Consider the following 14,713-nt stretch of genomic DNA (forward strand, 5'->3'; position numbering starts at 1 on the left):
CCCCATGTGAAAGGGGTGATCCTCATGTCAACAATGGAAGGCCACCAACCTCATGTCAAAAGTCAAAGAATGAGGGCTCTCCCACCTACTCCTTTGTGTATAAATAGAGACGGGAGGGAGAGGATATAGATATCAGATGTGGAGCTGAGAGGTGTGAGTTGAGAGCAAAGAGAGAGAGAATTACAGAGAGTGTTGTAATTCACCATTTTGCTCAATATAGTGAATCCGCTGCCCGTGGACGTAGGCGACTTGCCGAACCACGTTAAAACTTGTGTGTTATTGCTTGTTTGAGTTCCCTGGTGTGCCCCCGATCCTCAACACACTTCTACAGTTAATGGGTTCGGAAGATGCAGTGCAAGAGTTGTTTCGAGAGGGAGTTGAAGGACTCCAACACTTGAAGAAACTAATAATTCTTGATTGTGCTACACCAGAATGTCTTGTTAATACAATGGAATGGGTCCCGTGTACACCTAATGCTAGTCCTCATATTTTTCCTATCCTGGAGAAATTAGAGCTCAATTTTTTACCGAATTTAAGAAAGATATGTCATTACCAACTTCCAACCGGCCCTTTTGGAAAACTAAAACATCTTGAAATCAAAAATTGTGATAGAATGGAAGAAGTTATTTGGAAGGAAAAAGGAGAAGATGATGCAGCAAACAAGATGGAGTTTCCAGTGTTAGAATCCATGACTTTGTGGAGTCTATCAATGCTCATTGGTTTTTGCAGAGGGACTGACGAGATTGAGTTCCCTCAATTGAAGAAATTGAGTCTTCGGAAACTACCACAACTCAAGTGGCTCTTCCTCAATAGCAGTAATCCGTTTTCAGAGTCAATGGAAAACGACAACGCTACCTTCCTATCTCTTTTTCCCCACAAGGTATGTGCACATGTCTTTCTTTTCTTAATGTCTTCTCTCTCTTTATTTTGTTCTTTCTTTATTTTTTCTATAAGTAATCATGCTATTCTTGTTATGAGGACAACGAATCCATAGAAGCATCTCAATTACCCTTTGCAAAACTTTGTTTGTTCCACTTTGACATAGTTTCTTCATTCTAATAAGATTTGCGGTAAATAAATTTTATAAAAAAAAAAAAGTGAAAATTGAAATCTAGGGAGAAAAAAAAGAAGTTAATACTATGTCATAAAACGTGATTATACAATAAGATCTAAATTTCTAAAGGAAAACTTTGATTAGCATTACCAAATATGAGATAAACTTCATGGGAAAATTATTCAATAATCCCGAAACACCACGTGGCCATACTCCAAACCAATCACCAATTATTTAACCCCATGTTGTTCTCCCATTCCCAACATAAATCGGGAGCCCCTACTCCTCTTTACCAATCAAAGTCTTATGGAGCAACTTCATGTGTGATTTTTATTTATTTATTTCTTTTTTCAAATAATTAATATGGTATATCCAGAAGTATAGATATGGATATGACATGTTAAAGTCATGCTCACACGCAATTAAAAAAAAATCCAAACAAATATGAGTAAATTACATTTTAGTAGTTTGATTGATGATACAAATATATTTTATATTTGTAATTATTCTCCCGTCTGTTGACCAATTTTTTTTTTTGCATTTTATCCATATCAACTATATGATTTTTGCTCTCCTCAATTAAAAATTGTAGCACTTAACTCTCCTCCTCTACTTTTTTTTTTTTTTTTTTTCAATTTGGACTTTAATGATGAAAATACCATTTCATCAATATGATAAATCACATTTTACCCTCTTGAACTATCTATCACCCAATCTCACTTGACTCCCTCAACTAAAAAATAATAAATTTATCACTTCAAATTATAAATTTATATCAATGTAAATATTTTGTTAAAGATATGTCTCTTAAATAAATGAAAATTTGACATGTGTCTTATACATGACATTTCAAAAGGAATGCCTAAAATGGCATTATCAGTCTGTTTGGTTTAGTTTTTAAAAACTAAACCAAAGTTTTCTTTTTCTTTATTTTTCATATATATATATATATATATATATATATTGTCTTTAATGAAATTCTTTCATATTTAGTTAAAACTTTTTTATTTTTAGGTACATGTAATCTGGATGCATCTAAAAAGTAAATATTTATGAAAAATTCTAAAAAAAATTTAACTAAAGACAAAATACAAAATATAGCATTTTTTTTTCATCATTAGTGAAATTTTAAAGATATTTCACAAATATTATTTACTTTTTAGGTGCATCTAAACATTAATTTTTTCTTACTAAAGTACGAAAAAATTAATCCAAAAAAAAAAAACTAAAAAACTATATTTTAGCTTAAAAATTAAACTTTTTTTTTTTAAATTGTAGGTGTAGAGCGATATTGAGTGGTAGATATAGTTGAAAAATTATTTTTGACATGAAGGTACAAATTGAAAAAATAAAATAAAATAAAAATAAAAAAGAGGGGTTAAGTGTTCAAACTTTTAGTTCAACGACAATAGATGAGGGGTATAAAATGTAATTTTCCTAATAAATATTTATAAATGTGTATATATATATTTTTGCATAAAAATATTAACTATTCATTTTTTACATTATATATTTATGTTTTATTATATCGATAAGGAATCAGTTTTTACACTATAAATATTCAATATGTATATATATCTTACCAATGTTGTTATAACGCTTCGAAATAATTACAATAATTCAATTTCAAACAACTAATACAAGATGACATAATCGAAATGATAAGCTTTCATTAATCAAAATTGATATACAAAAGGTTGATACATGCGATATACATTAATAAATAGTTCATTCTGAATTTACAGCATTTATGACAAGTGGCGATAAGAAATGAAAGCTAAATAAATGTTCATTTGCCCTAAGGGTTTACATCATTCCAAGCCAAGGCTTGGGTATATAAAAAATGAGTCATAAGTTCTATATAAATAAAGCCTTAGACTTGTACAAAAGTTAAATATAAAATAAATAGCACCTAAAAATGATTTTTTCAAATAGGATGAGTCAAAACTCAGTAGAAACAATCTAACACAACATATGAATCTTAACAAAGATATAACTATGAGATGCATATCCAATGCCCAAGATAAAATCATTTATAATTCCTTTGCAAAACCATGCCATGCCAAGCTTTATATCTCAATTCATGTTATCTTAATTCACGAGTCATTCACCAATTCATTCAGACAACCAAACTGAGGGTACAACTCAGTAGGTTTCTAACCAACACAACCATTATACAAATACTTTCATTTGCCATTTTACGGATATTTCGTCTGCAGGAATCGGCACCCATGTATACGCGTGGTTTTCGAGACTTTCATGACAGACACAGAAGCCAACTTAATTCAATGGAGTTCATCCCCTTTCTTCTCCTAAACATGGAGTACATTCCTTTTCTTCTCCCAAACATCATATATTTACAATGTATCAAAGGCATAGTCATATTCAATGACAATGGATAAGAGATTAGTTTCAATTCACCTAATCCTCATGTAATTTCTACAACAATCATAACTATTCTCCACCGATTGCCCAAAACTGATATTTCTAAACAGATATACAATCTCCAAAAAAGATAAATTACTCAAATTTCCATAGGCGAGTGGTAATACATATCCAACTCTACCATTTATATAAATATCCATCCAATTTCATATTCTCTGAGAGGGTAATTTTTGGTAAAAATTGGGCCGAGCTATGTGATGGGCTTTGTGGCCCAAAGTGCCAAGGACTGGAAAGGCCGCAATGTTACTCCGACCCAGGAGAAGTGTAGTTATTCCGGCCCAGGAGAAGTATAGTTATTCCGGCCCAGGAGAAGTGTAGTTACTCCGGCCCAGGAAGATATAGCTACTCCGGTCCGAAGGCAACTTGGAGTTAGGCCGGTCTCAGAGTTAGTCCGGTCACGTCGTATTATTGTTACAACGGTCAGAACCTTGCTACTCGGAAGCTCGGTTTAAACACACCATGGGTTGCACATGAGAAAACCGGGATAAGGATGGAGTAAAAGGTGGAACCGAAGTAAGGGTGGTTCGGCCTTCTCTGTGGCTCAGCATAGCCAGTTTTATTTCGGTCATGTTGTAGTTCGGCCATGGTAAAAACCATCTCACTTGGTTTAAGCAGTGAGGGGGGTGTAAAAGGATAAGCATTATCCTTAGGAGTATGAATCCTAGGAGGACTCTGCGTGGAGGAGTACGAGTCCTACTAGGATTGAACCATTCGAAACCTATAAAAGCTCACAAACATCACCTCGGAGGAGGTAACAGAACACAACATAATTTTGCTTCCTGAAAATATAGAGCTTAGTCTATTTGTCAAGTTTTCTGACTTAGGCATCGGAGAGGTTTCCGGCACACACCCGCCGGCTAGCTCACGTTTGTGTTTTCAGGTGATAAAGCGACGTCGTACGGAGGAGCGTGGACTTAGTCAACAGGATTATACGAGAAGGTGTATTTCTTTCCCGTACATTCTCAATATCAATTTCATTTATTTATACAAAATAACTATTTGAAACATTTTAGGGAAAAACTACATTTTCTTCCAAAATCCATCCTGTGTATCAAAATTAACAAATTTATTACAACACAACCTCACATCTACTTTCATAACCATTTTTAGTACAAATATTTGAAAACCCCTCTTTTGATTTTAAACCAAAACCCTATGTTTGTTCAAAATCATCCCAAATTTCAATATTTTTTACATATCAACAAATAGCTAAGTTAAAACTCATAAAAGAGTGTAAAGAGTCCCTACCTCAAACTTAGAAGACCAAGAAAGCAATGGAGGAACTTCAAAGACGCCGAAACCAAGTTTCGTTCGGACCAAAATGGAGCTCTTGAAACGCATTACCTTTTTAACAAAGGCACACGAGTAGAGAAACCACTAGATTTAGGTGAAAATGTAACGAGCAGGTAGGTTTTAGAGAGAAAGGGTAACGATATAGGGTTTTGAGAGAAAAAGATATGAAAAAGTGATGTGGAAGGGTGTTGGTGCGAACTGATATATACACAGTCCACTCGAGTGTAAGAAGTGACGTTCGAGCGCGGAATGCACACTCCCAGTAGTTTTGCAGACAACAGACCAACGCTCGAGCGCAAGAAAGACCGCTCGAGCTGAGCCCGCTCAAGCGCATAAAGCACTGCTCGAGCGTAGAATACACTCTCCCAGTAGTTTTGCAGACTTGCAAAAGTATTGAGAGTTCACAAAGCCTGCTCGAGCGTAAGAAGCGTCACTTGAGTGGAGGAGTAAAATTCTAGGCAACAAAAAACTGAAAACCAAGCAACCAACTTGTTCCAAATACAACCACTACAACCTAAAAGCCAAACTCAAGGAGGGAAAAGAGAAATAAGGCAAGAGCAACAATACAGAACCATAAAACTCGAGTCCAGAATACAAAAAAGGGTCAGATCAAAACCAGAATCGCTATAGTTGTGTTGAAACATAAATTTTTTTTTTTTTTTAATTTCTTGTAGTTTGACCTATTTGTGCATAACTCCTTTGTCCTTAGGAATTAATCTTTTGTGGTTTGTGAACCAAAATGTAAACTAAAAGACTAAAATATACTTGTACATAAGTAACGTCATTATGCAAACCACAAATATTTCGTTAGTGTTTTAGAAGGCAAAATTCACTTTAATATTTCTTGTGTTTTAATCTATTTGTGTTTTACCTATTACATCTTGGCATGTCTTTCAGACTTGTTGGGTGATGCTATGGTACATTTAGGTGTACCATACATTTAGTTATGAACTTATATGATTTTATATCATAACCTATACCATATTAGTCATAACTATCACCATATTAACTCATAACTTAGTTATATTCAATTATTTACTTATACCATATTACTTCATAACCAGGTCATTAAAAGTGACCTGCTAAACAGGTCACTTTTTATAGTTATGAGCTAAAATCATATTTCTTCATAACTATAATCAAATTGATCATAACTTAGCTATAACTACATCTTATAACCAACACCATTTTGTTCATAACTAATATCACATATTTCATAACCACATCTCATAACCAACACCATTTTAGTCATAACTAACATCACATATTTCATAATCATAATCACATATCTCATAACCAACGCCACTTTGATCATAACAAATATCACATATCTCATAACTATTGATCACATATCTCATAACCACATCTTATAACCAATCCCTTTGAGTCATAACCAACATCACATATCTCATAACCACTAGTCATATATCTCATAACCAACACCTTTTTGTCATAACTAATATCACATATCTCATAACCACTAATTACACATCTCATAACTACTACCCACATACATCATAACCACATCTCATAACCAATCCCTTTGAGTCATAACCAACATCACATATCTCATAACCACTAGTTACATATCTCATAGCCAACACCTTTTTGTCATGACCAATATCACATATTTCATAACCACTAATCACATATCTTATAATTAACACCTTTTTTGCTCATAACCACATCACTTTGATCATAACCAACATCACATATCTTATAACTACTAGTCACATATCTAATAACCAACATCACATATCTCACAACCACTAGTCACATAATCAATATCTCATAACTCATAACCATTAATACATATAGCATAACCACACCCTTTGACACCACTTTGCTCATAACCATTACCCACATATCTCATAACCACTAACACATATAGCATAACCAAATACCCTTTGACACCACTTTGCTCATAACCATTACCCACATATCTCATAACTACTAACACATATAACATAACCAAATACCCTTTGACACCACTTTGCTCATAACCATTACTCACATATCTCATAACCACTCATAACTATTACCCACATATCTCATAACCACTAACACATGTAGCATAACCAAATACCCTTTGACACCACTTTGCTCATAACCATTACCCACATATCTCATAACCACTCATAACCATCACCCACATATCTTATAACCACTAACACATATAGTATAACCAAACACCCTTTGACACCACTTTACTCATAACCATTACCCACATATCTCATAACCACTCATAACCATTACCCACATATCTCATAACCACTAACACATATAGCATAACCAAACACCATTTGACACCACTTTGCTCATAACCATTACCCACATATCTCATAACTACTCATAACCATTATCCACATATCTCATAACCACTAACACATATACCATAGCCAAACATCCTTTGGCACCACTTTACTCATAACCATTACCTACATATCTCATAACCACTAACACATATAGCATAACCAAACACCTTTTGACACCACTTTGCTCATAACTATTACCCACATATCTCATAACCACTCATAACCATTACCTACATATCTCATAACCACCAACACATATAGCATAACCAAACACCTTTTGACACCACTTTGCTCATAACTATTACCCACATATCTCATAACCACTAACACGTATAGCATAACCAAATACCCTTTGACACCACTTTGCTCGTAACCATTAGCCACATATCTCATAACCACTAACACATTTAGCATAACCAAACACCATTTGACACCACTTTGCTCATAACCATTACCCACATATCTTATAACCACTAACACATATAACATAACCAAACACCCTTTGACACCACTTTACTCATAACCATTACCCACATATCTCATAACCAACATCACATATATCATAACTACTAATCACATATCTCATAACCAAACACCCTTTGACTTATAACTATACCACTCTGCTCATAACCAAAATCACATATCTCGTAATCACTAATCATATATCTCATTACCTTTACCCACATATATTATAACCACATCTCATAACTAGCACCGTTTGTTTCATAATCAATATCACATATATCATAACTACTAATCATATATCTCAGAACCACTACCCACATATAGGGGTATAAATTTAGCCCATGAGCTCGTGGCACACCCAAGTCCGCTCGTGCCCTGGGTAGGCCTAACTAGGCTTGAGTCTAAACCCAACCTAAGACCCTGAGCTATGTGTTCTAGAGCCCGACCCGACCCTGGTGTGTTATGGAGTGTGACCCATCCCGTGAGATCGCCCCGAAATTTTCTTTCCCATCTAGCTCGACCTGACCCCAATGGCTCCTTGCCCCCATTGTCAGTGCAATGGTCAAAAATTTAAATCAAAACAATTTGAAAGAGTCATATAACCGTTAATTCCACCAACAATCAATTTTATTTATTTTTATTTTTATATATATAAATTAACTCCTCCCTCCCAAGTCTTATAAATACCACCCCTCTCACATTTTATTTCTCACAACAAATTTGTCTCTCAAACTCTCATTCTCTCTAAACTTTCATACATATACAAATCTTTGGCCGTAGTTATGATTTTATCAATTTGTACATATCTTATAGAACTGTTGAAAATGAATATTACGATTTTGTTGTACTGTTTTGCTATCTTAGCTCTCTTCATCTATCAAACATCTCTCTCATTCCTTACTATCACTGTAGATATCTCCGATGTTCCTTATCGGAAACAACACCATCTTTGACATTATTTTCACAGACGACAAGTCCGTTCAGTCTCTCTTACTCATATTCCCTTTCCTTTCGCTCTATTGGTTAATTTTCTCTAACTCTCATTTTCTGTTCCATGGCTATAAGTCGTGGATTAAATTATTTGATTATTGTCATTACATTCTGTGTTTATCTGTATCATTAGAGATCCCGATTGGTGATTAAATTATTTAAAAAATTTAGATGTTTTTGTTACACCAATTAGTGGATAGTTACATAATTTTTGGTTAATGTTATGAAATTTTGGAAATTAGTTACGACATTTGTGATTTTCTAGAATTTTAAACAATTTCGTTACGCCAATTAGTGATGCAGTTATGTATTTTCTATTTTATATCACAAAACTTTGTGACTTGATTACAATATTATGGTCTGTTTGGTAACTATTCTGTTTTTAGTTTTCAGTTTATATTTATAAAAATTTTAAAAGCTGTAAAAGGCCTGTCACCTTTCTTTATCCTTTTCATTGCTGTAAAAGGCCAAGACCCTAGATTGAGAAGGGTGTACCAACTAAACTCTTCAAGATGAAAAAAATAAAATTCTCGAATCATAGAACATCGATGATAAAAGTAAACAAGAGGTCGACAATAACAAGGCTCGCCACGTGGCATGCTCAGGGTGTTTGTTGGGTGCCACAACATTGGTAAGTACACTAAGGCTTGTTGTACTTTTTGCATTGAACTGAAACAACCCATTTAAAATGAATGACCCCAATGTGGCACAACTAGGTTTGATTAAGAACTATCAACGATGGTCGTTCGATGATTCAGCGAAATAGAGAAGTCTGATTAAGAAATAGAGAGAGCTCAGGCACAACTAGGACAAATCAAGAGAAAGAAAATTGAGTGGAGAAAAAAATGAAGAAAAGTTGGGAAAAAAATTTAGGAGAAAAATTATTTAGTGCAACAAAATAAAATCACGTCATAGATAATTTTTATCAGCATATTTTTTATTAAAATTTAGTTAAATTATATATATATATATATATATATATATATATATATGTCTATAAGTGTATATAGATATTTTAAAAAGTATATCGTTTGTATATTATTATTTCTATTATCTTTAATGAAGACACCATGACTAAAAATAAATCTAAAATAGAGATAGGTGATCAATTGCAATTGTCACTTAGGGATGACACTTCAAAATTAATTGAGAGAGTTGAGAGTTTAGAGAGAATGAGATTTTGAGAGACAGATTTGTTTATGAGAAATAAAATGTGAGAGGGGTGGTATTTATAGGACTTGGGAGGGAAGAGTTAATTTATATATATATATATATAGTAAAATAAAATAAAAATTGATTGTTGGTGGAATTAACGGTTATATGATTCTTTCAAATTGTTTTGATTTAAATTTTTTACCATTGCACTGACAAAGGGGGTAGGGAACCATTGGGGTCGAGTCGAGCCAGATAGGGAAGAAAATTTCGGGACGAGCTCACGAGATGGGTCACGCTCCATAACACACCAGGGTCGGGCCGGGCTCTAGAACACATATCTTAGGTTGGGTTTAGCCTCGAGCCTAGTTGGGCCTACCTAGCACACGAGTAGACTTGGGGTGTGCCGCGAGCTCGTGGGCCAAATTTACACCCCTATATGTGGGTAGTGGTTATGAGATATATGATTAGTGGTTATGATATATGTGATATTGATTATGAAACAAAGGGTGCTGGTTATGAGATGTGGTTATAACATATGTGGGTAAAGGTAATGAGATATATGATTAGTGATTATAAGATATGCGATTTTGGTTATGAGCATAATGGTATAGTTACAAGTCAAAGGGTGTTTGGTTATGAGATATGTGATTAGTAGTTATGATATATGTGATGTTGGTTATGAGATATGTGGGTAATGGTTATGAGTAAAGTGGTGTCAAAGAGTGTTTGGTTATGCTATATGTGTTAGTGGTTATGAGATATGTGGGTAATGGTTATAAGTAAAGTGGTGTCAAAAGGTGTTTGATTATGCTATATGTGTTAGTGGTTATGAAATATGTGGGTAATGGTTATGAGCAAAGTGGTGTCAAAGGGTATTTGGTTATGCTATATGTGTTAGTGGTTATGAGATATGTGGGTATATGTGTTAGTGGTTATGAGATATGTGGGTAATTGTTATGAGCAAAGTGATGTCAAAGGGTATTTAGTTATGCTATACGTGTTAGTGGTTATGAGATATATGGGTAATGATTATGAGCAAAGTGGTGTCAAAGGATGAGGTTATGCTATATGTATTAATGGTTATGAGTTATAAGATATTGGTTATGTAACTAGTGGTTATGAGATATGTGATGTTGGTTATTAGATATGTAACTAATAGTTATGAGATATGTGATGTTGGTTATGATCAAAGTGGTGTGGTTATGAGTAAAAAGGTGTTAATTATAAGATATGTGATTAGTGGTTATGAGATATGTGATGTTGGTTATGACAAAAAGGTATTGGCTACGAGATATGTGACTAGTGGTTATGAGATATGTGATGTTGGTTATGACTCAAAGGGACTAGTTATGAGATGTGGTTATGATTTATGTGGGTAGTAGTTATGAGATATGTGATCAATGGTTATGCGATGTGTGATATTTGTTATGTTTAAAGTGGTGTTGGTTATGAGATATGTGATTATGATTATGAAATATGTGATATTAGTTATGAACAAAATGGTGTTGGTTATGAGATGTGGTTATAACTAAGTTATGATCAATTTGATTATAGTTATGAAAAAATATGATTTTAACTCATAACTATAAAAAGTGACCTGTTTAGCAGGTCACTTTTAATGATGTGGCTCAATCTTAGCCATTGATTTTTTATGTACCGTACATTTTTTTGAGCAAAATGTACTATAGACTTTTAATGTCTTTCATATCTAACATTACACTTTAGTTCACAAATTACAATGAGTTATTAGGTTATTTCCAAATTACATTAAGTAAACCACACATAGAGTAAACCACAAGAGTAAAGTGAAGTTTGCCTAAAAAAAAAAATTTAATTCACAAATCACAAGAAGTTATGTGCTTATTTGTAAATGACAAAGGATAAACCAGACATAAAGTAAACCGAGTAAAGTGAATTTTGCCTAAAAAAATATTTATTATATAAATCATAAGGAGTTCTGTGTTTATTTTCAAATAATATGCAGCTAAACCACACTTAGAGTAAACCAAAAAGTAAATTGAAGTTTGCCTTAAAAAAATAGCACCATCATAGCATAAAAGAACACTAGAATAACGTAGTTTACAATAATTGCTCCTCAAATTGCCTAAACATCTTTTTCCTCTCTCATGTCTACTAAAAGTGGCAAAGTAGAAGAAAGCATCACTGAATATTCTACACAAAAGTCACCAAAGAATAACCGTTTCTTAGAAGTCCTAAGCACTCTCCCCAAGGATGGATTTAGTGGGCGTCGGTTGGGGCGGGTTGGGGTGGTCGCATCCCAATTTTTTTTTTTTTAAAATTATACATATTATACTAATAATTAGTAAGATAATTATAAATTTAAATACTTTATATTTTCAAAATTTTAGTAATTCGCACCTTCTAAATTATTTACATTACAAAATTTTAAAAATAATTTTCAATTGAATTTTATCAAATATTGATATATTATATTTGTTATATTTCTATATTGTTTAAAGTTACTTGCATTATTTTATTTGTTCTATTTGTTACTATTCTTGTTTTCTGTTCATATATCATTTATAATTTTTTTTTCTTCTTTTATAAATTACACTTTAATTTGTTTATACATCTTATTTTTCATTCATTCTTGTTTGTTCATTCTCTATAAATAAGAATATTGTTTGCAAATAAAAATATTTTCTACTTCAATGTGACATTCTTAAAATAAGTTAATAAAATTTAATACTGCTTATTGAAATGGATTATCATTATACTCATTAAAACATACATTTTCAATTATAATTTCTTTTCAAAACTAAACTATGTAATAAGATGGAAGATGATTTTGTAGCAAGTTACTTGATCATATTTATTGAGAAATATATTAATTAAGATTTTGATATTAAGTTTATTATAGATGTTTTTATATGTATTAAATATTTTTAAATAGTTAACTTTACTAGGCAGAGACATAGTAATAGTTAATATTTTGTTAAGTTAATGCATATAAGAAATATATCTAATTATATTTTTGTTCTCAATAACATTGACAAAGAATGTTCGATTAATAGTAATATTATTTATTTTTTTTGTACTGGTACAAATCAAAATTTAGGGTTAGTTAGGGGATGTTATAAAAAAGTACACTTTTTGACTTATTGGCTTATATGGGTTGGGTTTGGTTTGGGTTTGATGTGATGTGTTAGAGAGGTGATGTGATTTAAATAAGATGATGTGACTTAAATAGGATAGTGACTTTTTGACTTTTTGTATTATTTAGGTTATGCCAAATTTGACCTTAGAATTTGATAATAATTTTTTTGATGAAAAGTTACATGCGTTTCACTCCTTCCAAAGCTCAAACCTTAGATCTGTCCGTGCCACTCACTTTGTTTGGAAATGAGCTAAGATCTATAGAAATGGTTTTGTCATTTGGTCATGGATGGAAATTTTACTATTAGAACGTAGCTTATTCTATAGTTAGTTTCTTTAGTTGAATGACACAATCATTTGTTTCTCTTTTTTCTCTTTTCTTTGTCAAGGATTATTATTATTATTATTTTTTTGGTCTCAATAACCAAATGAAAAAAAATCCAATCATATCTTATTTCATTCATTTAAACATTTTAGTTGTAAAAATTATTTGTCATATATGCAGACTACAAGAGGAGAGACAGAGATAGAGTGATATTCCATAACCATTCCTACAAATGTTATAACTACCACTAACAAAAGTTTTATTTTCAGGTTGCATTACCTAGCTTGAAGGAGCTAGAACTCAAGGATCTTGACAATTTGGAAGGGCTGGGACACATTCCTATTTCAGTGTGTTCCTTTTCTAAACTTAGAAAAGTACACGTACAACACTCTGGCAAATTGCTCTATGTTTTTCCATCACAATTTCTCACAAGGTTGCGAAATCTTGAAGATCTAACTATAGAACATTGCAGTTTAATAGAGAAGGTGTTTGAATTGGAAATGGTGGACTGTAAGGAGCAAGAATTGGAGATGCTTTCACTTTTGAAATCTCTAAAATTAAAGCATCTACCCAAACTGGATTATATTTCAAAGAAAGATCCCATTGGATTTATGTACATTTCACAATTAAGTATTCTACATGTTCATGACTGTGATAACTTGAGATATCTATTTCCACATTCTATGATGAAGTGTATCTTACAACTCCAAGAATTGGACATAAGGAGATGTAAAATGATGTCAAGGATTGTTGCAGATGAGAAAGGGCAGCACAAAAGCTCGGTGGATAAAATTAAGTTCACTCAATTGAAAATTTTGATACTCTATGATCTACCGAACCTTGTGAGTTTCTTTCCCAAAGGAGCAATGCTAGGTATCATGAAAAAACTTTCATGAAAATGATCATGAAAGATTTATGACCTTTGGATTACACTTAAAATAAAACACCACACACTAATCAAGGTAATCCAAGGGTCATAAATTTTTCATGGTCAGTTTCATGAAATTTTTTTCATGATCCCTATCTTTTCTCTTCCCAAAGTGATTGCTACTTCGGCTACATCAACAGAATGCCTCCAAAATGTCATGCAAACTCAATTCAATGAGAAGGTAAAATGAAGAAGTAGAATACTGGTGAAACCAAAGCTACTTACCTTTTACAATGATTTGTATGATTTTTATTTTTTTTTATTTTTGTTTTGGTTCAAGTGACAAAATGAAATGGGCAAGCATATCTTATTCCAATAATTTGAAATTCAAGGTTAAAAAAGTTCTAGTTAACACATACAAAGTACGGAGAGGTATATATCTCATAACCATTCCTACTACCATTATTCTACAACTAAAAGAATGAGTTCTTTTCAGGTTGTATTCCCCACTTTGGAGGTGCTACAACTTGAGCAACTTGACAATCTAGAAGGGATGGGACACTGTCCACCTTCATCGATGTCGTTGTCCAAGCTTAGATATGTGCAGATACGACACTGCGGCAAATTGCCCAAAGTTTTTCAAGCACAATTGCTTACGAGGCTGCAAAACGTTGAACAACTATCTA

At 32.8% G+C, this 14,713-nt stretch overlaps 1 protein-coding gene across 1 annotated transcript; it reads left to right on the plus strand.

The window, feature by feature from the left end:
- Window positions 1-326: 326 nt before the first annotated feature.
- LOC145796420 (uncharacterized) lies at window positions 327-14,055 on the plus strand. The gene is made up of 2 exons (XM_082881527.1): window positions 327-880; window positions 13,429-14,055. The coding sequence occupies exons 1-2, from the start codon at window positions 335-337 to the stop codon at window positions 14,053-14,055; spliced, it is 1,173 nt and encodes a 390-aa protein (XP_082737653.1). The 5' UTR covers window positions 327-334.
- The last annotated feature ends 658 nt before the right edge of the window (window positions 14,056-14,713 follow it).

Source organism: Camellia sinensis, chromosome 7, assembly GCF_055761805.1.
Source record: "Camellia sinensis isolate YWXY chromosome 7, ASM5576180v1, whole genome shotgun sequence".
NCBI classification, from domain to species: Eukaryota; Viridiplantae; Streptophyta; class Magnoliopsida; order Ericales; family Theaceae; genus Camellia; species Camellia sinensis.

Bases quoted from the DNA above. Each gene is read 5' to 3' on its own strand.
- LOC145796420 (XM_082881527.1), top strand. From the start codon at position 335: ATGGGTTCGGAAGATGCAGTGCAAGAGTTGTTTCGAGAGGGAGTTGAA. The intron at 881-13,428 runs GTATGTGCACAT...TTTTATTTTCAG, and splicing joins TATCTCTTTTTCCCCACAAG to GTTGCATTACCTAGCTTGAA.